General features: G+C 46.8%; 1 protein-coding gene across 1 annotated transcript in view; it reads left to right on the forward strand.

Moving 5' to 3' along the window:
• acp5b (acid phosphatase 5b, tartrate resistant) overlaps positions 1 to 26,806 on the forward strand; it is a 73,265-nt gene extending 46,459 nt beyond the window's left edge. Inside the window, exons 6-7 of the mRNA XM_070888217.1 lie at positions 18,020 to 18,167; positions 23,524 to 26,806. Coding sequence (XP_070744318.1) covers positions 18,020 to 18,167; positions 23,524 to 23,763 — 388 coding nt within the window. The 3' untranslated portion in view covers positions 23,764 to 26,806. The remainder of the gene's footprint in view (positions 1 to 18,019; positions 18,168 to 23,523) is intronic.
• Positions 26,807 to 27,074: the final 268 nt, after the last annotated feature.

The raw sequence follows: 27,074 nt of genomic DNA on the forward strand, positions 1-27,074 counted from the left end.
ATTCACCCCCGATGGCGGACTTTGAGGTATTACAGGTCGTACGAACACCGACGAGTAGGCCCTGCCATGTGTAGCTCTGCCTGGCGACGATGTTATTTCATGCACAGTACTTGCCGGTAAGTTTCGATGCTGGGAAGATATCTGTTTCGAGTTTTCATCCGTGGACATGCTTGCCTGGGTGATTGTGATGGCCCTGCTCAGGTCTAGAGATTCAGCAGCCAGCAGCTTTCGAAGGATGACCTCGTGGCCAATGCCAAGCACGAAAAAGTCCCGTAGTATTTCCTCCAACGCAGCTCCGAAGTTGCACAGCCCAGCGAGACATCTCAGGCCGGTGACAAATTCCGCCACGTCCTGGCCTTCGGAGCGATTGTGCGTATAGAAACGATTCCTCGCCATGATGATGCTTTCCTTCGGTTTATAGTGGTTCCGAACCAGCGTACACAATTCATCGTAAGTCTTATCCATTGGTCGAGTCGGTGAGAGTAGATTCTTGATAAGGCCATAAATTTTTGACCCACAAACGGTGAGGAGAACCGCCCTGCGCTTACTTGCGTTATCGGTTCCTTCCAATCCGTTGGCTACGAAGTACTGGTCGAGGCGATTAGTGAAATCCTCCCAGTCTTCCCCTTCCACAAATCTCTCCAAAATTCCAACAGACTTGGTTGCGTGAAAGTTCATATTTTTAACTCGTCGCCAATTGTTAAGTATCGAATAACTCCACGAGGCTAATTACGGTGAGCTAGTTCAGGCATGACCTTGCTCCAGTTTATTTATTCTGCCAGTGACCATTAGGACTCCGACAGTCGCACCCTCCGGTGGCAGGTAAAACCCAGTTAACATACATAACAGAGACAAGAGTCACTTTCCGAAAGGATTCCATCTAATGGAGGTAGGAATGACAATAGGCCAATTGGCCAGTCAAGCTCAATTCATCAATGGGCCATATACAGTACACTTTATTGAAGATCCTACCCAGCATTTCTGATCTCGTAGAAAAGCTTCTGAAAATGTTCTACCTGCCAGCCCACCCTAAAAAAAGGTGAATCAAGATAAACTCCACAATAACCCTGCATGATACATTCTTCACTGTCGACCTGCACCAGCAGTTGAGGAACTATCCTGTTTCAACCAGCATGTTTATCCATACTTCTCCATACAAGTGAAGTTATATTTTATTTAAACATATAAATGTCAGTTTAAACAGCAATCACCTCCATGTTATAACTGATAGAGTACACATTCCCACCTCAACTTACATCACGGCAAAAATGGATTAACAAGTCATTTGCTGTTTGTGGGACCTTGCTCTGCATGACTGGCTACCATATTGGGAGTAATATACTAGCATGGATAGCGGATTGGCTAACTAACAGAAAACAGAGTGTCGGGATAAATGGGTAATTTTCTGGTTGGTAAGCAGTAACTATTGGGGTGCCACAGGGATCGGTGCTGGGGCCTCAACTATTTACAATCTATATTAATGACTTGGGTGAAGGGACCAAGTGTAATGTAGCCAAGTTTGCTGATGATGGGTGGGAAAGCAAGTTGTGAGGAGGACACAAAAAATCTGCAAAGGGATATAGACAGGATAAGTGAGTGAAACATTTGGCAGATGGAGTACAATGTTGGAAAATGTGAGGTTATCCACTTTGGCAGGAAAAATAAAAAAGCTAATTATTATTTACACGGAGAGAAATTACAGAGGGACTTGGGGAACCTTGTGCATGAAAAACAAAAAGTTAGTATGCAGGTACAGCAAGTGATCGGGAAGGCAAATGGAATGTTGGCCTTTATTGCAAAGGGGATGGAGTATAAAAGCAGGGAAGTCCTGCTACAACTGTACAGGGTATTGGTGAGGCCAAACCTTGAGTACTATGTACAGTTTTGGTCATCTTATTTAAGGAGGGATATACTTGCATTGGAGGCAGTTCAGAGAAGGTTCACGAGGTTGATTCCTGAGATGAAGGGGTTGACTTATGAAGAAAGGTTGGGTCTATACTCATTGGAGTTTAGAAAAATGAGAGGTATAAGATTATGAGGGGGCTCGACAAGATAGATGCAGAGAGGATGTTTCCCCTCGTGGGGGAATCTAGAACTAGGGGGCATACTTTCAGAATATGGGTTCGCCCATTTAGAACTGAGGTTAGGAAGAATTTCTTCTCGCAGAGGGTTGTAAATCTGTGGAATTCTCTGCGCCAGAGAGCTGTGGAGGCTGGGTCATTGAATATATTTAAGATGGAGATAGATAGATTTTTGAGCGATAAGGGAGTGAAGGGTGATGGGGAGCGGGCGGGGAAGTGGAGCTGAGCCCAGGATCAGATCAGCCATGATCCTATTAAACAGCAAAGCAGGCTCGAGGGGCCAAATGGCCTACTCCTGCTCCTATTTCTTAAGTTCTTATGTATTTGCCTATATAACAGTGACTGCAGTTCAAAAATAATCTATTGTTCATAGTGTTTTGAGACAACCTGACAATATGATCAGGTGCTATATAAATGCAAGTTATTTCATTCTGTTGCACAGTTCAGCTTTAGAAATCACCTGATCCTTTAAAATGGTTCTTTTCAAAATATGAGTTTGATTCCTGGCCGGACTCAATTCTTCCACCCTCTATAAACTTGAGCTTGTCCAAAACTCTGCTGCCCGAGTCCTAACTCGCACCAAGTCCAGTTCAGCCATTCATCATCATCATAGGCACCAAACATTTGCCGAACCTCCGCCACAATCACTCACCGAATCTCAGCCACGATCCCTCATCGCTCCTCTGCCTCAATCATGTGATACACCTCCGCCACGATCTCTCGTAGGTCCCTTGCGGTCAGATTCAGGTGAATTTATAATGGGGAACAAAGAAATGACAGACCAGTTGAACAAACACTTTGGTTCTGTCTTCACGAAGGAAGACACAAATAACCTTCCCGAAGTACTAGGGGACCGATGGTCTAGTGAGAAGGAGGAACTGAAGGATATCCTTATTGGGTGGGAAATTGTGTTAGTAAAATTGATGGGATTGAAGGCCGATAAATCCCCGGGATCTGATAGTCTGCATCCCAGAGTACTTAAGGAACTGGCCCTAGAAATAGTGGATGCATTGGTGATCATTTTCCAACAGTCTATCGACTCTGGATCAGTTCCTATGGACTGGAGGGTAGCTAATGTAACACCACTTTTTAAAAAAGGAGGGAGAGAGAAAACGGGTAATTATAGACCGGTTAGCCTGACATCAGTAGTGGGGAAAATGTTGGAATCAATTATTAAAGATGAAATAGCAGCGCATTTGGTAAGCAGTGACAGGATCGGTCCAAGTCAACATGGATTTATGAAAGGGAAATCATGCTTGATAAATCTTCTAGAATTTTTTGAGGATGTAACTAGTAGAGTGGACAAGGGAGAACCACTGGATGTGGTGTATTTAGACTTTCAAAAGGCTTTTGACAAGGTCCCACACAATAGATTGGTGTGCAAAATTAAAGAACATGGTATTGGGGGTAATGTACTGACATGGATAGAGAATTGGTTTGCAGACAGGAAGCAGAGAGTCGGGATTAACGGGTCCTCTTCAGAATGGCAGGCAGCAACTAGTGGGTGCCGCAGGGCTCAGTGCTGGGACCCCAGCTCTTTACAATATACATTAATGATTTAGATGAAAGAATTGAATGTAATGTCTCCAAGTTTGCAGATGACACTAAGCTGGGTGGTGGTGTGAGCTGTGAGGAGGATGCTAAGAGGCTGCAAGATGACTTGGACAGGTTAGGTGAGTGGGGCAAATGCATGGCAGATGCAGTATAATATGGATTAATGTGAGGTTATCCACTTTGGTGGCAAAAACACACAGGCAGAATATTACCTGAATGGCGGCAGATTAGGAAAAGGGGAGGTGCAATGAGATCTGGGTGTCATGGTACATCAGTCATTGAAAGTTGGCATGTAGGTACAGCAGGCGGTGAAGAAGGCAAATGGTATGTTGGCCTTCATAGCTAGGGAATTTGAGTATAGGAGCAGGGAGGTCTTACTGCAGTTGTACAGGGCCTTGGTGAAGCCTCACCTGGAATATTGTGTTCAGTTTTGGTCTCCTAATCTGAGATAGGGCGTTCTTGCTATTGAGGGAGTGCAGCGAAGGTTCGCCAGACTGATTCCCGGGATGGCAGGACTGACATATGAGGAGAGACTGAATCGACTGGGCCTGTATTCACTGGAGTTTAGAAGGATGAGAGGGGATCTCATAGAACATATAAAATTCTGATGGGACTGGACAGGTTAGATGCAGGAAGAATGTTCCTGATGTTGGGGAAGTCTAGAACCAGGGGACACATTCAAAGGATAAGGGGTAAGTAATTTAGGACTGAGATGAGGAGAAACTTCTTCACTCAGAGTTGTTAACCTGTGGAATTCCCTGCCGCAGAGAGTTGTTGATACCAGTTCATTGGATATATTCAAGAGGGAGTTAGATATGGCCTTTATGGCTAAAGGGTTCAAGGAGTATGGCGAGAAAGCAGGAAAGGGGTACTGAGGTGAATGATCAGCCATGATCTTATTGAATGGTGGTGCAGGCTCGAAGGGCTGAATGGCCTACTCCTGCACCTATTTTCTATGTTTCTATGCTCATCCGCCCCGACCTTCTCACTCCTTCGCTCTGCCTGGGCCCCGCCGATGTTCCTGCCCACGCTCCAAATGGCGACCTGGGTTTTGATGACGTCATCCTGTCGCCCTCCTTGAAGCCGTCGCACACTTGTAGCAGCTCGCGCTGGATCGTTTGGTGAGGAGGTGCGGTGTGAGATCGTGACGGAGATACGGCAAATCTTTTGTGGCGGAGAAGCGGTGAGAGATCGTGGCGGAGGGGTGATGAGGGATCATGGCGGAGGTGCGGTGAACGTTTGTGGTGGAGGAGCTGTGACAGATCGTAGCGGAGGAGTGGCGGGAGATCGTGGCGGAGGTGCGGTGAATGAGGGTACGGGGCCCAGAAGAGCCGAGGGCCCAGTGGCAGCATGGGCCAGCCCACACTGCGACATGTGTGCGCTGTAGATCCATGCAGCAGAGCAGGTCTCCAGTCGTCCTGGCAAATTCTTGCCACTGGATAAAGGTCTGTCAAGCCCATGTGGTGGCTGATGTGCAACAGTCACCACACGTTAAAAAAATCCACACACAGGCATCTTCTCCCCTGGAGTTCAGGACTGGAATATCTGATCCTTCATTGAAACATCTGTGAACATATCCCTTTTGGTATGGAAGCAGGTCATCCTCGTTCGAGTGACCGCCTATGATGATGATGATCATAGGCAATCCCTCGAAGTCGATGAAGATTTGCCTCCACTCTAAAAGTGAGTTCTCAGGTGACTGTACAGTCCAATAGGGGAATTACAGTCTGTGTCACAGGTAGGACAGACAGTGGTTGAAGGAAAAGGTGGATGGGGAGTCTGGTTTGCTGCATGCTCCTTCCGATGTCTGCATTTGGTTTTTGCATGCTCTCGGCAACGAGACTTGAGGTGCTCAGCGCCCTCCTGGATGCTCTTCCTCCACTTAGGGTGGTCTTGGGCCAGAGATTCCCAGGTGTCGGTGGGGATGTTGCATTTTATCAAGGAGGCTTTGAGGGTGTCCTTGAAACGTTTCCTCTGCCCACCTGGGGCTCCTGCTGTGTAGGAGTTCTGAGTAGAGCGCTTGCTTTGGGAGTCTCGTGTCTGGCATGCGGACTGTAGTGTGTGGAGAGTCAGACTGAACACTGTGAGCTCAAAGTAAAGTGTGACCTTAGTCTTTTATTGCAGGTCTCCAGAGTGCCTCTCCAACCTGTGAAGCCTCCTTAAATACCTGTTCTCCTAAGGGATTGTGGGATCCCTTGGAACTTCAGGGGATGAGCCCCTCTGGTGGCTGTACAGAGTAAATACAAGTTTACATATATAACAACACTCCGCCCCCACCCCGCCCCCCCCCCCCCGCAAAGTCAATAGTGTAACTATTTACAATGTGAGTCGATCTGGGGCCCTTCTTGCCCTGGTTGATCATCTCGGTGTGAAAGCTGGTGTTGTTGAATCATTTGTTGGGTCCTCGCTGGGCTGCTGGGCAGCTGGCCTTGCTGGGCTGCTGTGGATGATGGGTTCTGCTTCGTGGTCAACCGTGGTGCCGGTTGCCACAGGTGTGTATGTTGGGGGATCAAAAAATGTAGGTTGCTCAGGATAGTCCATGAATCTGAGTTTGATTTGGTCCAAGTGTTTCCGGTGAATGTGTCCATTTGAAAGTTTGACCCGAAACACCCTGCTCCCCTCTTTGGCCACGACAGTGCCGGGAAGCCACTTGGGACCTTGTCTATAATTTAATACAAATACAGGATCATTGATTTCAATCTCACGTGACACATTTGCGCTATCACGGTATGCACTTTGTTGAAGCCGCCTGCTCTCTACCTGTTCATGTAAATCAGGGTGAACTAATGAGAGCCTTGTCTTAAGTGCTCTTTTCATGAGCAGTTCAGCAGGTGGGATCCCAGTGAGTGAGTGGGGTCTCGTGCGGTAGCTAAGCAGGACTCTGGATAGGCGAGTCTGTAGTGAGCCTTCAGTGACCCTCTTCAAGCCTTGCTTAATGGTTTGCACTGCTCTCTCTGCCTGACCATTGGACGCTGGTTTAAACAGGGCAGATGTGACATGTTTGATCTCGTTGCGGGTCATGAATTCTTTGAACTCAGCACTAGTATAACATGGCCCGTTGTCACTCACCAGGACATCGGGTAAGCCGTGTGTGGCAAACATGGCCCGCAGGCTTTCAGTAGTGGCAGCGGACATGCTAGCCGACATTATCTCACATTCAATCCACTTGGAGTACACGTCTACAACCATAAGGAACATTTTACCCAAGAACGGGCCTACATAGTTGACGTGTACCCTAGACAGTTTGGAGGGCCAGGACCATAAACTTAGCGGCGCCTCCCTGGGTACATTGCTTAACTGCGAGCATGTGTGAACGCAGGACTCTAAGTCCGCATCGATACCGGGCCACCACACGTGGGATCTGGCTATCGCTTTCATCATTGCTATGCCTGGGTGGGTACTGTGGAGGTCAATGATGAAGGTGTCTCAGCTCTTCTTGGGGAACCACTACTCGATTGCCCCACAGAAAGCAGTCTGCCTGTATAGACAGTTCATCTTTGCGCCGCTGGAACTGCTTTATCTCTTCCTGCATTTCCACTGTGACACTGGACCAGCTCCCATGAAGCACACAGCTTTTGACTAGAGATAATAAGGGGTCCTGGCTTGTCCAGGTTTTGATCTGCCGGGCAGTGACAGTTGATTGCTCACTCTCAAATGCTTCCATAACCATGGCTAGATCTGCGGGCTGCACCATTTCCACCCCCGTGGTGGGCAATGGCAGCCTACTGAGAGCATCGACGCAGTTTTCTGTGCCTGGCATGTGGCGGATGGCGTAATTGTATGCGGACAACGTGAGCACCCATCTCTGGATGTGGGCCGATGCATTGGTATTTATCCCTTTACTCTCGGAGAACACGGATATAAGTGGCTTATGGTCAGTTTCCAATTCGAATTTTAGCCCAAACAGGTATTGATGTATTTTCTTTACCCCATAGACATACGCTAACGCTTCTTTCTCAACCATGCTGTAGGGTCTCTCAGCCTTAGACAGACTCCTGGATGCATAAGCAACCGGTTGCAGTTTCCCGAAATCATTAGCTTGTTGCAATACACACCCGATGCCATATGACGACGCATCACACGCTAGTACCAAACGCTTACATGGATCATGCAACATAAGCAATTTGTTTGAACATAACAATTTTCTCGTTTTTTCAAAGACATTTTCTTGGCTTTTGCCCCAAACCCATTCGTCCCCTTTTCGTAGTAAGACATGCAGTAGTTCTAGCAGTATGCTGAGACCCAGTAAGAAGTTACCAAAGTAGTTCAGGAGTCCCAGAAATGACTGCAGTTCTGTCATGTTCTGTGGCCTTGGTACGTTCTCGATTGCCTCTGTCTTTGCGTTAATGGGCCTGATGCCGTCCGCCGCAATTCTCCTTCCCAGGAACTCCACTTCAGGTGCCAGGAAAACGCACTTCGAGCGTTTTAACCTGAGCCCCATGCGGTTGAGTCGACTAAGAACCTCTTCCAGGTTCTGCAGATGCTCGACTGTGTTCCAACCTGTGACCAAGCTGGCGTCCTGGAAGACCACGGTGTATGAGACCGACTTCAGTAAGCTTTCCATGTTTCTCTGGAATATCACCGCCGCCGATCGGATTCCAAACGGGCATCTGTTATAAACAGAGGGCCTTCGATGATTCCTCCAGTTCCTGCGTCATGTAGGCTGAAGTCAGATCCAGCTTCGTGAACGTCTTTCCTCCTGCCAGCGTTGCAAAAAGGTCGTCGGCCTTTGATAGTGGGTTTTGGTCCTGCAGGGAGAAACGATTGATAGTTACTTTGTAATCGCCACAGATTCTGACGATGCCGTCTCCCTTGAGGACTGGGACAATAGGACTGGCCCACTCATTGAACTCGATCAGGGAAATAATGCCCTCTCTTTGCAGCCGGCCTAGCTCGCTCTCTACCCTTTCTCTCATCATGTACGGTACTGCTCTCGCCTTGTGATGGATGGGTCGCGCCACCGGAGTTAGGTGGATCTGCATTTTTGCTCCTTGGAATTTCCCGATGCCTGGTTCGAACAGCGAAGGCAATTTGTTTAAGACCTGGGCACACAAAGTGTCGTAAGCGGGCGATCGCGCTCGGACGACGTCCCAGTTCCAGCATATCTTTCTCAGCCAGCTCCTGACAAGCAGCGTGGGACCATCACCCGGTACCAAGGTAGCTTGTGCACCGCTCCATCGTTGGAGACCTTTACAGTAGCACTGCCGATTACAGGAATCAGTTTTTTTGTGAAAGTTCTTAGTTTCGTGCGAACTGGAGTTAAGACTGGCCTTGAGGCCTTGTTGCACCACAAACTTTCGAAAGTCTTTTTGCCCATGATGGACTGGCTCGCGCCCGTGTCCAGCTCCCTTGACACCAGGAGTCCATTTAGTTCAACATTCAGCATTATATGGGACAATTCGTGGTGAATGTGTGCACCCCATGTACCTCTGCCTCCTTGATCTGAGGCTCTGGTTCATCGTGATCCTCCGTGGATCTGTCCTCCTCTGCAACATAGCGGTTTGCAGGTTTATCAGGCTTTGCAGCTCACCTGCACACTCGTTGGAGGTGTTCCATTGTTCCACAGCCCTTGCAAACGTACTCTTTGAATCGGCATGAATGGAAACAATGATCACCCCCGCAGCGCCAACAAGGTGTTAATGGCCTTGCGTTCATCACCCTTGATGGTGAACTCTGAGGAGGATCGCCCTTCGTTTGGCAGCGCTCTCTTCCCCATCTAGCTCGTTGGCCACGAAGTATTGGTCAAGTCGCTCCACAAATGTTTCCCAATCATCTCCCTCCGAGAATTTCTCCAGGATGCCCACTGTTCTCTGTATCTTTGGGTTCGCTATCTGTATCTTGTCGCCAGTTGTAATGTATGGAGAAAGAGTCAGACTGAACACTGTAAGCTCAAAGTAAAGTGTGACCATAGTCTTTTATTGCAGATCTTCAGAGTGCCTCTCCAACCTGTGAAGCCTCCTTAAATATCTGTGCTCCCAAGGGATTGTGGGATCCCTTGGGACTCCAGGGGTTGTACAGAGTAAATACAAGTTTACATATATAACATGGATGATGTGGCTCGCCTAATGGAACTGATCAAGTGTGGTCAGTGCTTCGATGCTGGGGATGTTGACCTGAGTGAGAACACTGACATTGGTGCATCTATCCTCCCAGGGAAATTGTAGGATCTTGCGGAGGCAGCGCATAGAAACATAGAAACATAGAAAATAGTTGCAGGAGTAGTCCATTCGGCCCTTCAAGCCTGCACCACCATTCAATAAGATCATGGCTGATCATTCACCTCAGTACTCCTTTCCTGCTTTCTCTCCATATCCTTTGATCCCTTTAGCCATAAGGGCCATATCTAACTCCCTCTTGAATATATCCAATGAACTGGCATCAACAACTCTCTGCGGTAGAGAATACCACAGGTTAACAACTCTCTGAGTGAAGAAGTTTCTCCTCAGTCTTAAATGGCTTACCCCTTATCTTTAGCCTGTGTCCCCTGGTTCTGGACCTCCCCAACATCGGGAATATTATTCCTGCATCTAACCTGTCCAGTCCCGTCAGAATGTTATATGTTTCTATGAGATCCCCTCTCATTCTTCTAAACTTCAGTGAATACAGGCCCAGTCGATCCAGTCTCTCCTCATATGTCAGTCCAGTGGGAATCAGTCTAGTGAGCCTTCGCTGCACTCCCTCAATAGCAAGAATGTCCTTCCTCAGATTAGGAGACCAAAACTGAACACAATATTCCAGGTGAGGCCAAGGCCCTGTACAACTGCAGTAAGACCTCCCTGCTCCTATACTCAAATCCCCTAGCTATGAAGGCCAACATACCATTTGCCTTCTTCACTGCCTGCTGTATCTGCATGCCAACTTTCAATAATGGATGTACCATGACACCCAGGTCTCGTTGCACCTCCCCTCTTCCTAATCTGCCGCCATTCAGATAATATTCTGCCTTTGTATTTTTGCCCCCTAAGTGGATAACCTCACATTTATCCACATTATACTGCATCTGCCATGCATTTGCCCACTCACCTAACCTGTCCAAGTCACCCTGCAGCCTCTTAGTGTCTCCCTCACAGCTCACACCGCCACCCAGCTTAGTGTCATCTGCAAACTTGGAGATATTACACTCAATTCCTTCATCTAAGTCATTAATGTGTATTGTAAATAGCTGGGGTCCCAGCACTGAGCCCTGCGGCACCCCACTAGTCACTGCCTGCCATTCTGAAAAGGACCCGTTTATCCCGACTCTCTGCTTCCTGTCTGCCAACCAGTTCTCTATCCACGTCAGTACATTACCCCCAATACCATGTGCTTTGATTTTGCACACCAATCTCTTGTGTGGGACCTTGTCAACAGCCTTTTGAAAGTCCAAATACACCACATCCACTGGTTCTCCCTTATCCACTCTACTAGTTACATCCTCAAAAAATTCCAAAAGATTTGTCAAGCATGAGTTCCCTTTCATAAATCTATGCTGACTTGGATCGATCCTGTCACTGCTTTCCAAATACGCTGCTATTTCATTTTTAATAATTGATTCCAACATTTTCCACACTACTGCTGTCAGACTAACTGGTCGAAAATGACCCGTTTTGTCTCTCCCTCCTTTTTTAAAAAGTCATGATAAATTAGCTACCTCCAGTCCATAGGAACTGATCCAGAGTCGATAAACTGTTGGAAAATGATCACCAATGCATCCACTATTTCTAGGGCCACTTTCCTACATACTCTGGGATGCAGACTATCAGGCCCCGGGGATTTATCGGCCTTCAATCCCATCAATTTCCCTAACACAATTTCCCGCCTAATAAGGATATCCTTCAGTTCCTCCTTCTCACTAGACCCTTGGTCACCTTGAAGTTACCGAAGGTTATTTGTGTCTTCCTTTGTGAAGACTGAACCAAAGTATTTGTTCAGCTGGTCTGCCATTTCTTTGTTCCCCATTATAAATTCACCTGAATCTGACTGCAAGGGACCTACGTTTGTCTTCACTAATCTTTTTCTCTTCACATATCTATAGAAGCTTTTGCAGTCAGTTTTTATGTTCCCAGCAAGCTTCCTCTCATACTCTATTTCCCCCCTCCTAATTAAACCCTTAGTCCTCCTCTGCTGAATTCTAAATTTCTCCCAGTGCTCAGGTTTGCTGCTTTTTCTGGCCAATTTATATGCCTCTTCCTTGGATTTAACACTATCCTTAATTTCCCTTGTTAGCCACGGTTGAGCCACCTTCCCCGTTTTATTTTTACTCCAGACAGGGATGTACAATTGTTGAAGTTCATCCATGTTATCTTTAAATGTTTGCCATTGCCTATCCACCGTCAACCCTTTAAGTATCATTTTGCTCGTCTATTCTAGCAAATTCACATCTCATACCATCGAAGTTACCTTTCCTTAAGTTCAGGACCCTAATCTCTGAATTAACTGTGTCACTCTCCATCTTAATGAAGAATTCTACCATATTATGGTCACTCTTCCCCAACGTGCCTCACACAACAAGATTGCTAATTAGTCCTTTCTCATTACACATCACCCAGTCTAGGATGGCCAGCCCTTTAGTTGGTTCCTCGACATATTGATCTAGAAAACCATCCGTAATATACTCCAGGAAATCCTCCTCCACCGTATTGCTACCAGTTTGGTTTGTCCAATCTATATGTAGATTAAAGTCGCCCATGATTACTGCTGTACCTTTATTGCACACATCCCTAATTTCTTGTTTGATGTTGTCCCCAACCTCACTCCTACTGTTTGGTGGTTTGTACACAACTGTCACTAGCGTTTTCTGCCCTTTGGTATTCCGCAGCTCCACGCATACCGATTCCACATCATCCAAGCTAATTCCCTTCCTTACTATTGCATTAATTTCCTCTTTAACCAGCAACGCTACCCACCTCCTTTTCCTTTCTGTATATCATTCCTGAATGTTGAATATTCCTGGATGTTATGTTCGCAGCCTTGGTCACCCTGGAGCCATGTTTCCATGATGCCAATTATATCATATTCATTCATTACTGCCTGTGCAGTTAATTTGTCCACCTTATTATGAATACTCCTCGCATTGAGGAACAGAGCCTTCAGGCTTGTCTTTTTAACACACTTTTCCCCTTTAGAATTTTGCTGTAATGTGACCCTTTTTGATTTTTGCCTTGGCTTTCTCTGCCCTTCACTTTTACTTCGTTCTCGCGGGCCTTTTATAGGCCTCCGCCTCCCCGGACTCCCGCCTCCTGAACTCCTCTCCGAACTCCTGACTCGCGGGCCTTTTATAGGCCTCCGCCTCCCCGGACTCCCGCCTCCCGAACTCCTCTGAATATTTTGCAAAGGCGAAATACTGCAGATGCTGGAATCTGCAACAAACACAGAAAATGCTGGAAATCTCAGCAAGTCAGGCAGCATCAAAATCACTCCTCAACTGGCAGCACACCTTAGGAAGAACGTGAAGACCTTGGAGAAGGTGCAGAAAAGATTCACACGAATGATTCGAGGGATGTGGGACTTTAGTTATGTGGATAGACTGGAGAAGCTGGGGTTGTTCTCCTTCAAGCAGAGAAGGCTGAGAGGAGATTTGATAGGTGTTCAAAATCATGTGGGATCTGGACCGAGTAGAAAGAAACTGTTCCCATTGGCTCAACCCCAGCGCGAGCTCAATCCTCCCGGCGGACATTTAATAACGAATGGCGAGAGGATTGATACTGCCTTTACCCCTGTGCTCGCTGACCTACATTGGTTCCCGATCCACCAATGCCTCCATTTTAATATTTTCGTCCCCGTGTTCAAATCTCATGGCCTCGCCCCCCCTCTCCCTATCTTTGTTACCGCCTCCAGCCCTACAATGCTTCGAGATCTCTGTGCTCTTCCAATTCTGGCCCCTTGCGCATCCCCTACTTCTTTTGCTCCACCATTAGCGGTTGTGCCTTAAGCTGCCTAGGCCTTAAGCTCTGGAATTCCCTCCCTAAATCACTCCTTAAAACTTACCTCTTTGACCAAGTTTCTAGTCATTTTTCCTAATTCTTTGGCTCGATGTCAATTGTGTCTTAAATATAAAGACTTGCATTTATATACATCATAGGTAGTCCCTCGGAATCGAGGATTTGCTTCCACTCCTTAGGTGGCTGAACAGTTCAATACGAGAACCACAGTCCCTGTCACAGGTGGGACAGATAGTCATTGAGGGAAAGGGTGGGTGGGGCAGATTTGTCGCATGCTCTTTCCGCTGCCTGCACTTGTTTTCTGCATGCTCTCGGCGATGAGACTTGAGGTGCTCAGCGCCCTTTCAGATGCACTTCCTCCACTTAGGGCAATCTTTGGCCGGGGACTCCCAGGTATCGGTAGGGATGTTGCACTTTTATTAGGGAGGCTTTGAGGGTGTCCTTGTAACATTTCCTCTGCCCACCTTTGGCTTGTTTGCTGTGAAGGAGTTCCAAGTAGAACACTTGCTTTGGGCGTCTCGTGTCTAGCATGCGGACAATGTGGCCTGCCCAGCGGAGCTGATCAAGTGTGGTCAGTGCTTCAATGCTGGGGATGTTGGCCTGGTGGAGGACGCTAATGTTGGTGCATCTGTCCTCCCAGGGGATTTGTAGGATCTTGCGGAGACATCGTTGGTGGTATTTCTCCAGCGACTTGAGGTGTCTACTGTTTATGGTCCATGTCTCTGAGCCATACAGGAGGGCGGGTATTACTATAGCCCTGTAGACCATGAGCATGGTGGCAGTTTTGAGGCCCTGGTCTTCGAACACTCTTTTCCTCAGACGGCCGAAGACTGCAGTGGCACACACTGGAGGCGGTGTTGAACCTCGTTGTCGATGTCTGCTCTTATTGATAAGAGGCTCCCGAGGTATGTGAAATGGTCCATGTTGTCCAGGGCTGTGCCGTGGATATTGATGAATGGGGGGCAATGCTGTGCGGCGAGGACAGGCTGGTGGAGGACCTTTGTCTTACGGATGTTTAGCTCAAGGTCCATGCTTTTGAACACCTCAGTAAATACATCGACCATGCCCTGGAGTTCAGCCTCTTCATGTGCGCAGGTGCAGGCATCATCCGCGTACTGTAGCTCGACGACAGAGGTTGGGGTGGTCTTGGACCTGGCCTGGAGACGGCGCAGGTTGAACAGCTTCCCACTGGTTCTGTAGTTTAGTTCCGCTCCAGCGGGGAGCTTGTTGACTGTGAGGTGGAGCATGGAGCGAGGAAGGTTGAGAAGAGGTTTGGAGCAATGATGCAGTCCTGTTTGACCCCGGTCCGGACGTGGAATGGGTCTGTAATGGATCCGTTGGTAAGGATCATGGCCTGCATGTCGTCGTGGAGCAGGCGGAGGATGGTGACGAACTTTTGGGGGCATCCGAACGGAGGAGGATGCTCCATAGACCCTCACGGTTGACAGTGTCAAAGGCCTTTGTAAGATCGAAAAATGCCATGTATAAGGGCTGGCGCTGCTCCCTGCATTTTTCCTGCAGCTGTCGCGCTGTAAAGATCATATCTGTTGTGCCCCTTAGGGGACGAAATCCGCACTGTGATTCCGGGAGGAGCTCCTCGGCCACAGGGAGAACACGATTGAGGAGAATTCTAGCGACAACTTTCCCAGTGGCTGATAGCAGGGAGATTCCCCTGTAATTGCCGCAGTCGGACTTGTCCCCCTTTTTAAAAATGGTCACAATCACTGCATTTCTAAGATCTCCCGGCATGCTCTCCTCCCTCCAGATGAGAGAGATGAGGTCATGTATCCGCGCCAACAGCGCCTCTCCGCCATACTTTACCGCCTCAGCAGGGATTCCATCCGCACCCGTAGCCTTGTTATTCTTAAGCTGTTTTATGGCTTTGCCTACTTCATGCAATGTTGGAGTTTCACTGAGTTGGTGGCGGGTGGCATGTTGCGGGATGGAATCGAGAACACTCGAGTCAAAGGCAGAATCTTGATTGAGGAGATCTTCAAAGTGCTCCTTCCATCGGGCCCTGACAGCCTCGGTGTCCTTGCTGCGTGTTTCCCCATTCTTGGCCAGGAGTGGGGTGGGGCCTTGGGAGTTTGGGCCGTAGGTGGCCTTGACTGAAGTGAAGAATCCTTGCATATCATGACTGTCGGCCAGTTGTTGTATCTCCTGTGCTTTCTCCATCCACCACCTGTTCTTTAGGTCCCGGATTTTTTGTTGGACCTGAGCCTTGAGCCGTCTGTAATGTTATTTTGCAGCTCCCGAGTTGGGCTGTTGCTTGAGGCTCAAAAATGCTTTGCGCTTGCGATCTATTAGTTCTTCGATCTCCTAATCATTTTCATCAAACCAGTCTTGATGTTTTCTGATTGAGTGACCAAGCGTCTTTTCACAGGCATTGGTTATTGAGGCCTGGAGGGCAGACCAAGCGCTGTGGGGATTCAGCATCTTAGGGTCATCAAGGCACGGTAGATTGGCTGTGAGGCGCTGGCTGTATAAGGCTCTGTTAGCTGGGTCTCTAAGTGCCCCGGCTTTAACTTTTTTGCGGAACTGCTTCTGCTGTCCCCTCTGCTTTGGGGCAATATTAATGTTGATGATGGATCGGATTAGGCGGTGGTCCGTCCAGCAGTCGTCAACTCCTGTCATAGCGCAGGTGATGCGCACATCCTTGCGATCCCTGGCTCGGACGATGACATAGTCAAGCAGGTGCCAGTGTTTGGAGCGAGGCTGTTGCCATGATATATTTGTCCCTCTGGCGGAACAGGGTGTTGGTAATGAAGAGTTCATGTTCTAGGCATTTTGTCAGGAGTAGGGTACCGCTGGAATTGGCTTTCCCAACCTTCTCTCTGCCAATCACGCTTCCCCAGAGGGCTGTGTCTTTGCCAACCCTGGCACTAAAATCACCCAGGAGGATCAATTTGGGGACACGAGACAAGAATGTCTCGATGTTGGAATAAAAACCTTCTTTAACCTTATCCGTTGCATCAAGTGTGGGGGCGTACGCACTGATGACTGTGGCACATTGGTTCCGAGATAGGGTGATACGGAGAGTCATGAGGCGTTCGGTAAGCCCTCAGGGGGAGTCTTTGAGGCGATCGACCAGCTCATTCTTGACGGCAAAGCCGACTCCATGAAGGCGGCGTTCTGCTTCTGGTTTCCCTTTCCAGAAGAAGGTGTAACCTCCATCATGTTCCTTCAACTGGCCTTCCCCTGCCCGCCGGGTCTCGCTTAGGGCAGCGACGTCAATTTCAAAACGTCCGAGTTCCCGGGCAATTATGGCAGTGCGGCGTTCCGGCCTGTTGCTGTTGGGATTGTCCTTGAGGGCCCTGTCGTTCCAGGTCCCGAACTTCATACTGATGAAGTGGAAGATGCCTGTGCGTGAGTTCTTTTAACATGGAGTGGCCGCTGCACACCGGCAACCACACGGGTTTAGCTGAGCAAGGTCTTGGTCCAGTGGCAAGGGGGTCCAAGACAACTGGAGACCAGGCACAGCTCTATAAGCCTAATTGCCTACGGCGAAGTGTTGGCCGCAAGCTCGGCGCCGGGTAGCGCCATTGATGGTGGATGGCCCGAGGCTAGGTTGGGGGGCAGGCATTAGGAAGGTGACTTCCAAAGTTATTTAAAAAGATTAAAAGTTGATAAAGATTCCCAATTTATTTCAAAAGTTTCTAAGATTTGTTAAAACGTTTTAAGAAGTTACTAAGAGTTGTTAAAAATCTAAGATGTAAATCAATAATAGATTATAAAAGTTTCCCCAATTTAAAAAGTTTCTAAAAGTTGCTAAAAGTCAAAGATGGAAGTTAATAATAGATGTTTAAAAGCATTCGGTTGAGAGTCTAAAATGTAAGTTTTAAAAAGTTTTCCCAAATTGTTTAATAAGTTTAAAAGTTGGAAAATTAATTAAAAGTTGGTTGAGAGTAGTCACTGCTGTAATATGGGAAACACGGCAGTCAACTTGCACACAGCAAACAGCAACATGATAATGACCAGATAATCTGTTTTTTTTTGTTATGTTGATTGAGGGATAAATATTGGCCAGGACACCGGGGATAACTCCCCTGCTGCTCTTTGAAATAGTGCCGTGGGATCTTTTACGTCCACCTGAGAGCAGACAGGGCCTCGGGTTAATGTCTCATCTGAAAGGCGGCAACTCCGACAGTGCAGCACTCCCTCAGCACTGCACAAGAATGTCAGCTTAGATTTATTTTATGTGGTCAAGCTCCTAAAGTGGGACTTGAACCCACAACATTCTGACTCAGGTGAGTGTGCTACCCACTGAGCCACGGCTGATACAAGTTGTTAGTATGAATTTCCGTTTTTGTGATGTTGTTAAACATATCTGCCTGCGCAGACTTCCTAAAATCCTTTTTGTAAACGAAGTGAATTGCTTCAGGAATTGATATCTCAAATCTCTTTAATAAGCGATAGGATGTATGGACAGATATATTCTCTGGGATCTGTTTGCTTCTGCTTCAGGTCTGACTACTTGATTGTTGCTGGTCACTATCCCGTGTGGTCCATCGGAGAGCACGGTCCGACTCCATGTCTGGTCGATCAATTGAGACCACTTCTAAAGAAATACAATGTCACAGCTTATATCAGCGGCCATGATCACAGCCTCCAGGTAGGAAATATTGAACCAATTCTCATTGTTGTAAAAATGATCCCAGCTTTGCAATTGTTTAATTTAAATTTGGAAATTTCAGAAAGTATCGGCCGCAAGGATCAATGGCCTCAAGTTTCCACATGATTTGCTCCTGAATTTTAGGAGCAACTGGTGGAGAACGGACTATCTTAGAAATCGCAATTCTCCACATTTTTTTTTCTGCAGTTCTAGTCAGTTAGAACAGTTTAACTTTGGAACAGAATTTTTTCTTCAAAAGGGGGCGTGTCCGGCCACTGACGCCTGATTTCAAAGTTTCCATAGTGAAAACGTACTCCAAACTAACTTAGAATGGAGCAAGTGAAGATTTTTGTAGAACTGAAAAACCTTGTCTACACATTAAAAAATCAGGCGCAGGTTACAAATTAGGCGTCCGGAACGAGGTGGGGGGGGGGAGTGGGGGGGAAGGGAAGTTATTAAATTCTACATTAAATCCTCATTTATACTTATACAAATATTATACAAATAAATCCAACCTGAATAAACATTTATAAGCAAAGAAAAGATTAAATAAACCATCTTCCTACCTGTGTGAAAGTGCTTCAGGCAGGTTCAGTCAGCTCAGCGGTGTGGCGTTGTTCCCGCGAACGGGAGGGAGGGAGGGAGGGCCCGACCGACCGCAGCGGGGGGGGAGGCGGGGAGGAGGAGGCAGCCGTTCCCGACGGCGGGGGGAGGGGGAAGGGAGTGAGGGCCCGACCGACCGCAGTGGGGGGGAGGAAGGGAGGAGGAGGCAACCGTTCCCGACGGCAGGGGGTGGGGGAGGAGGCAGTGAGAAGGCTGCAGGAAGCCTCAGAAGTTGAGGCAGCCATTCCCGATGGCAGGGGGGGAGGCCGTCGGGAAACGACTGCCTCAACTTCTGAGGCTTCCTGCAGCCTTCTCACTGCTGCAAGAAGCCTCAGTGCTGATCATGGAAGGGCAATGTGCTTTGATTAAAAAATGTTCAAAAATTAAACAGCAACAAAGAACTACAAAAATGGCCGAGTGTCAATGTTTCCTTCACACTGCGCATGCGCGAACGCTCCAACGCGCATGCGCAGCGTTGCTGGCACGAAAAAAACTAATTTAAATGGTACCCGCCCCCTCCCACTTACAAAATCAGCGCGAGTGGTAGGCTCCGCCCCCTGGGCGCCGCGCCAAGCTGCCATGGAGCTGCAGGGCGCTCCAGAATCGCGCGTTATTTTTCAGGCACCGTTTTCGACGCGAAAAACGGGCGCCTAGCCCGGAGGGGCGCCCGTTTTGTAGCGTGTGGAAACTTGGGGCCAATGAGTTTATTCAGAATGTTTCTAACACGTCTTTGCCTATTTTTATAAGTTAAACTATAAGTCTACATATTGCTCAGTCAAGTGCTGTTATGTGACACCCATTCCCCCAGAGCCACACATAATGATCGCACATATTAATCCATTTCAGCGGTCTCTACTCCATGGAGTGAATCATAGAATCGTAGACGTTTACAGCACGGAAAGAAGCCATTTCGGCCCATTGTGTCCGTGCCGGCCAACAAGAGGCTATCCAACCTAATCCCACTTTCCAGCTCTAGGTTCGTAACCCTGCAGGTTACAGCACTTCAAGTGCACATCCAAATACTTTTTAAATGTGGTGAGGGTTTCTGCCTCTACCACCCTTTCAGGCAGTGAGTTCCAGACCTCCACAACCCTCTGAATTTCCCCTCAAATCCCCTCTAAATCTTCTACCAATTACTTTAAATTTCTGCCCCCTGGATGTTGATCCCTAGGTCCTTTCTATCCACTATATCTAGGCCCCTCATAATTTTATACACCTCAATGAGGTCTCCCCTCGACCTCCTCTGTTCCAAGGAAAACAAACCCAGCCTATCCAATCTGTCCTCATAGCTAAGATTCTCCACTCCTGGCAACATCCTTGTAAATCTCCTCCGTACCCTCTCCAGTGCAATCATGTCCTTCCTGTAATGTGGTGACCAGAACTGCACGCAGTACTCCAGCTGTGGCCTAACCAGTGTTTTATACAGTTCAAACATAGAAACATAGAAACATAGAAAATAGGTGCAGGAGCAGGCCATTCAGCCCTTCTAGCCTGCACCGCCATTCAATGAGTTCATGGCTGAACCTGAAACTTCAGTACCCCCTTCCTGCTTTCTCGCCATACCCCTTGATCCCCCGAGTAGTAAGGACTTCATCTAACTCCCTTTTGAATATATTTAGTGAATTGGCCTCAACTACTCTCTGTGGCAGAGAATTCCACAGGTTCACCACTCTCTGGTTGAAGAAGTTTCTCCTCATCTTGGTCCTAAATGGCTTACCCCTTATCCTCAGACTGTGACCCCTGGTTCTGGACTTCCCCAACATTGGGAACATTCTTCCTGCATCTAACCTGTCTAAACCCATCAGAATTTTAAACGTTTCTATGAGGTCCCCTCTCATTCTTCTGAACTCCAGTGAATACAAGCTCAGTTGATCCAGTCTTTCTTGATAGGTCAGTCCCACCATCCCGGGAATCAGTCTGGTGAATCTTCGCTGCACTCCCTCAATAGCAAGAATGTCCTTCCTCAAGTTAGGAGACCAAAACTGTACACAATACTCCAGGTGTGGCCTCACCAAGGCCCTGTACAACTGTAGCAACACCTCCCTGCCCCTGTACTCAAATCCCCTCGCTATGAAGGCCAACATGCCATTTGCTTTCTTAACCACCTGCTGTACCTGCATGCCAACCTTCAATGACTGATGTACCATGACACCCAGGTCTTGTTGCACCTGCCCTTTTCCTAATCTGTCACCATTCAGATAATAGTCTGTCTCTCTGTTTTTACCACCGAAGTGGATAACCTCACATTTATCCACATTATACTTCATCTGCCATGCATTTGCCCACTCACCTAACCTATCCAAGTCACCCTGCAGCCTCATAGCATCCTCCTCGCAGCTCACACTGCCACCCAACTTAGTGTCATCCGCAAATTTGGAGATACTACATTTAATCCCCTCGTCTAAATCATTAATGTACAATGTAAACAGAACCTTGCGGTACCCCACTAGTCACTGCCTGCCATTCTGAAAAGTACCCATTTACTCCTACTCTTTGCTTCCTGTCTGACAATCAGTTCTCAATCCATGTCAGCACACTACCCCCAATCCCATGTGCTTTAACTTTGCACATTAATCTCTTGTGTGGGACCTTGTCGAAAGCCTTCTGAAAGTCCAAATATACCACATCAACTGGTTCTCCTTTGTCCACTTTACTGGAAACATCCTCAAAAAAATTCCAGAAGATTTGTCAAGCATGATTTCCCTTTCACAAATCAATGCTGACTTGGACCTATCATATTACCATTTTCCAAATGCGCTGCTATGACATCCTTAATAATTGATTCCATCATTTTACCCACTACTGAGGTCAGGCTGACCGGTCTATAATTCCCTGTTTTCTCTCTCCCTCCTTTTTTAAAAAGTGGGGTTACATTGGCTACCCTCCACTCGATAGGAACTGATCCAGAGTGAATGGAATGTTGGAAAATGACTGTCAATGCATCCGCTATTTCCAAGGCCACCTCCTTAAGTACTGCAGTCCATCAGGCCCTGGGGATTTATCGGCCTTCAATCCCATCAATTTCCCCAACACAATTTCCCGACTAATAAAGATTTCCCTCAGTTCCTCCTCCTTACGAGACCCTCTGACCCCTTTTATATCCGGAAGGTTGTTTGTGTCCTCCTTAGTGAATACCGAACCAAAGTACTTGTTCAATTGGTCTGCCATTTCCCTGTTCCCCGTTATGACTTCCCCTGATTCTGACTGCTGGGGATCCACGTTTGTCTTTACTAACCTTTTTCTCTTTACATACCTATAGAAACTCTTGCAATCCGCCTTAATGTTCCCTGCAAGCTTCTTCTCGTACTCCATTTTCCCTGCCCTAATCAAACCCTTTGTCCTCCTCTGCTGAGTTCTAAATTTCTCCCAGTCCCCGGGTTCGCTGCTATTTCTGGCCAATTTGTATGCCACTTCCTTGGCTTTAATACTATCCCTGATTTCCCTAGATAGCCACGGTTGAGCCACCTTCCCTTTTTTATTTTTACGCCAGACAGGAATATACAATTGTTGTAATTCATCCATGCGGTCTCTAAATGTCTGCCATTGCCCATCCACAGTCAACCCCTTAAGTATCATTCGCCAATCTATCCTAGCCAATTCACACCTCATACCTTCAAAGTTACCCTTCTTTAAGTTCTGGACCATGGTCTCTGAATTAACTGTTTCATTCTCCATCCTAATGCAGAATTCCACCATATTATGGTCACTCTTCCCCAAGGGGCCTCGCACAATGAGATTGCTAATTAATCCTCTCTCATTACACAACACCCAATCTAAGATGGTCTCCCCCCTAGTTGGTTCCTCGACATATTGGTTTAGAAAACCATCCCTTGTGCACTCCAAGAAATCCTCCTCCACCGTATTGCTTCCAATTTGGCTAGCCCAATCTATGTGCATATTAAAGTCACCCATTATAACTGCTGCACCTTTATTGCATGCACCCGTAATTTCCTGTTTGATGCCCTCTCCAACATCACTACTACTGTTTGGAGGTCTGTACACAACTCCCACTAACGTTTTTTGCCCTTTGGTGTTCTGCAGCTCTACCCATATAGATTCCACATCATCCAAGCTAATGTCTTTCCTAACTATTGCATTAATCTCCTCTTTAACCAGCAATGCTACCCCCCCTCCTTTTCCTTTTATCCTATCCTTCCTGAATGTTGAATACCCCTGGATGTTGAGTTCCCAGCCCTGATCATCCTGGAGCCACGTCTCCGTAATCCCAATCACATCATATTTGTTAACATCTATTTGCACAGTTAATTCATCCAGCTTATTGCGGATACTCCTTGCATTAAGACACAAAGCCTTCAGGCTTGTTTTTTTAACACCCTTTGTCCTTTTAGAATTTTGCTGTACAGTGGCCCTTTTTGTTCTTTGCCTTGGGTTTCTCTGCCCTCCACTTTTCCTCATCTCCTTTCTGTCTTTTGCTTTTGCCTCCTTTTTGTCTCCCTCTGTCTCCCTGCATTGGTTCCCAACATAGTCCACCTGCTCTTATATTCTATTCTGTGCAAACATATCTAGCTGTAGAACATGCTTAGTTACAACCAAGAGCTTTCAGTACCAACCATAAACCTTCAATGAATTACTTAATGAAATGAAGAACCAATTACGACAGTATGTCTGCAATAAATGATCCAAGGGGAACCGCATCTGCGTCTGTTTAATGATCAGCAGCAAGCCCTTGATGGGTTGGTGGGTAGTGCTCCCAAACGAGGTGGATTATAATGAGCTGTGCTCTGCTCTACAGTTTATTCGGGAAGGCGAGGGGATTGCGTATATCATCAGTGGATGTGGGAGTTTCGTTGACGCGTCCACAGAGAACAAAAGGAAGGTTCCAAGTGATTGGCTGCACTTCTACAATTCTGAGATGAGTGCTCTGGGTGGATTCATACTGATTCAAATCACCGCCGAGCAAATGTTTGCATCGTACAGGCAGCCACATGGGTTGGTGGTTTTCCGATCTGCATTACCAAAGCGCAAATTTTAAATCAAATCCAAAAAATTGGACTTAAAAAAAACCCCACATTTCTTGCAAAATTATTTATGATATGTGTTAGAGTTCAACTGGTTCCTAAATATCTCATCCCTGTGACTAAAGAAGTTGGATATGAAATGTTGTTTTTCACTATTGACCTGAGCAAGCGATAAAATAGACAATGTTGCCTGCTGACCATGGGTAGTCATCTTCTCGAAAAGGGCTGCCATTTTTTAAATAACTTGCATTGTTTTAAATCCAGCGGTATAATAAAAAGGATAATAATAGAATTTTTGAGATAGAAGGGGTCAACTTTGCCCTGCGAATGGAGAGCTTTGAGAGCACATGTTGGAAATTCAGTCCAGAAATATCAGTCAGGGTGCACCTGAATTTCCAATGTGTGGTGTCCGTGGGCAAGTCTCCCGCTCTGATAGCACAAAGTCGGACAATTACCCCTGCATTATAAAAGTCTTTCCCCTCATGTTACATAAGAACATAAAAAATAGGAGCAGGAGTAGGCCACCTGGCCCCTCGAACCTGCTCCACCATTTAGTAAGATCAAGGCTGATCTGATCACGGACTCAGGTCCACTTCCCTGCCCGCTCCCCATAACACTTTATTCCCTTACAGAGGAGACTTTCAGCGTTCAGTAATGGAACTGTGCCTTCAAAGAGCATTACATCATGGACATAGTCACTGCTGCAACCTGCAGGTCAACATTATATCACATCCATTTGCTCAAATGCAGTGCATGTTTGAAATTAGGCACCAAATCCGCAAGGTTATTATTTTTAGCTCCCATCTAATGGATACGGTAGCATAGTGATTATGCTACGGGAGGCCTGGAATAATGCTCCGGAGACGTGAGTTCAAATCAGACCACAGCAACTGGAGAATTTAAATTCAGTTAAGAAAATAAATCTAGAATAAAACGCTAGGACCAGTAATGGTGACCATGAAACTGCCAGATTGTTGTAAAAACCCATCTGGTTCACTAATGTCCTTTAGGGAAGGAAATCTGCCGCCCTTACCTGGTCTGGCCTATATGTGACTCCAGACCCACAGCAATGGTGGGTGACTCTTAACTGTCCTCTGAAATGACGGCTCACCACCACCTTCTCAAGGGCACTTGAGGATGGACAATAAATGCTGACCTTGCCAATGATGCCCACATCCCATGAAAGAATAAATTAAAAAATATACCTTGTTTATAAAGTGCTTTAAAAAGCTGTATGGAATAACTTTATGGCCATTTTGAATGCATCTAAATATCATCCCATCCTAGTTTTCAAAAGAAAAATCTTGTAGAAGAAAATGGTTTCCTCCATTCCAGTGAAAGCTACAGAATGGAGTGAGGCTGGATTCTACCTTGGGGGTTTATTCTAGCAGCGTGTCGTATTGCCGAGACAACACTCTCCATTAGATTACTGAATGCTAACCTTTGTTCTAGATCTAGTTACTGCAGCCCTGAAATTAGAACATGGGTGCAAAATACAGCATTTCTAAACATTAACGAGCTAGCAACAAAGCAATTTGAACAAAGCATTTTGACACGTTCCCATATTAAGCACGTGATTTTGAATCACTTTGGATATAAAAATGTCTGTAAAATATTTGAAATGTTGTGCTTGTAGAACATCTTTTGTGTTTGTAGAACCCTGTATACATTTGATCTGATCTGTGCAGAATGAAAATGGGAAGGGGAAAAAAAAAATTCTGAAGCCTAATTCTTGAAAATCAAATCACAGTCGTGAAGTTAAACGGCATCAGTAGCTTTCGAATGCCAGTAGATGCTGCTTGTTAAGGCAACTACTGAGCTACAGGTGTCCTTTATCAGGTGGTTTGTTTTAACTCAAGAATGCACTTAATCTCTTCAAGGTTCACAGATAGAATAGGAGCGTGCAATGCAACACAAACTGCTAGTCAGGTCTCGGCTTTACCTGGTTTGGCCTTGTGTCACGTGCTCTCATAGAACCATAGAAACATAGGAAGTAGGTGCAGGAGTAGGCCATTCGGCCCTTCGAGCCTGCACCACCATTCAATAAGATCATGGCTGATCATGCAACTTCAGTACCCCATTCCTGCTTTCTCTCCATACCCCTTGATCCTTTAGCCGTAAGGGCCACATCTAACTCCCTTTTGAATATATCTAACGAACTGGCCTCAACAACTTGCTGTGATAGAGAATTCCACAGGTTCACAATTCTCTGAGTGAAGAAGTTTTTCCTCATCTTAGTCCTAAATGGCTTACCCCTTATCCTTAGACTGTGACCCCTGGCTCTGGACTTCCCCAACATCGAGAACATTCTTCCTGCATCTAACCTGTCCAATCCCATCAGAATTTTATGTTTCTATGAGATCCCCTCTCATTCTTGTAAATTCCAGTGAATATAAGCCCAGTTGATTTAGTCTCTTCTCACATGCGAGTCCTGCCATCCTGGGAATCAGTCTGGTGAATCTTCGCTACACTCCCTCAATAGCAAGAACGTCCTTCCTCAGAATAGGAGACCAAAACTGTACACAATATTCAAGGTGTGGCCTCACCAAGGCCCTGTACAACTGCAGTAAGACCTCCCTGCTTCCCCTAGCTATGAAGGCCAACATACCATTTGCCTTCTTCACCGCCTGCTGCACCTGCATGCCAACTTTCAATGACTGATGTACCATGACACCCAAGTCTCGTTGCACCTCCCCTTTTCCTAATCTGTCAGCATTCAGATAATAAATAATCTGCCTTCCTGTTTTCATCATGGGATAGATTCAGGTGGTAGGAATGCTGTATCCCACAGCATCAATTTAGCTATGTTTGCGGAGGGTCAAGCAAATTATTGTTGCCTTGGAGTGACTTACCAAAGTTTTAAGTAAGGACTGATTGCTGATGAGAGAAAGTGGGTCCATGAGAGGAGAGACTGAGATGCGACGCAATCTACTAATTGTGTGGAGATATAAAGTAACTGAAGTAACTCACTGAGTGTGGAACCGTGGATAAAAGGCCACATCGTGGTGTCTTAGAGCACTGCATGCTGCTCCTGTCTTTTGAGGTTTCTCTCTTTCTTTTCCCGTCTCCCCTCTGTCTGTCTGTCTGTGTCAGCTCCAGGAGAGAACTTCGACCACAGAGACACGAGATTTAGAACAAAGGTTCCAGAAAGTATTAGGAGGAGGAGGCCTGGTAGCAGGGGGTGCCATTGGTGTGCGTGTTAGAGAGAGGGGAGTGGGGAGGGGGGGGGGGCGTATAATTGAGATTAATTTTGTAAGTCAGCAGTATTGAGAACTAGATGATTTAAGCATTTTAAACCAGGGACTGGGGAAAATCCTGGAATCAT

Source organism: Pristiophorus japonicus, chromosome 8 (genome assembly GCF_044704955.1).
Source record: "Pristiophorus japonicus isolate sPriJap1 chromosome 8, sPriJap1.hap1, whole genome shotgun sequence".
Lineage (NCBI taxonomy): Eukaryota > Metazoa > Chordata > Chondrichthyes > Pristiophoridae > Pristiophorus > Pristiophorus japonicus.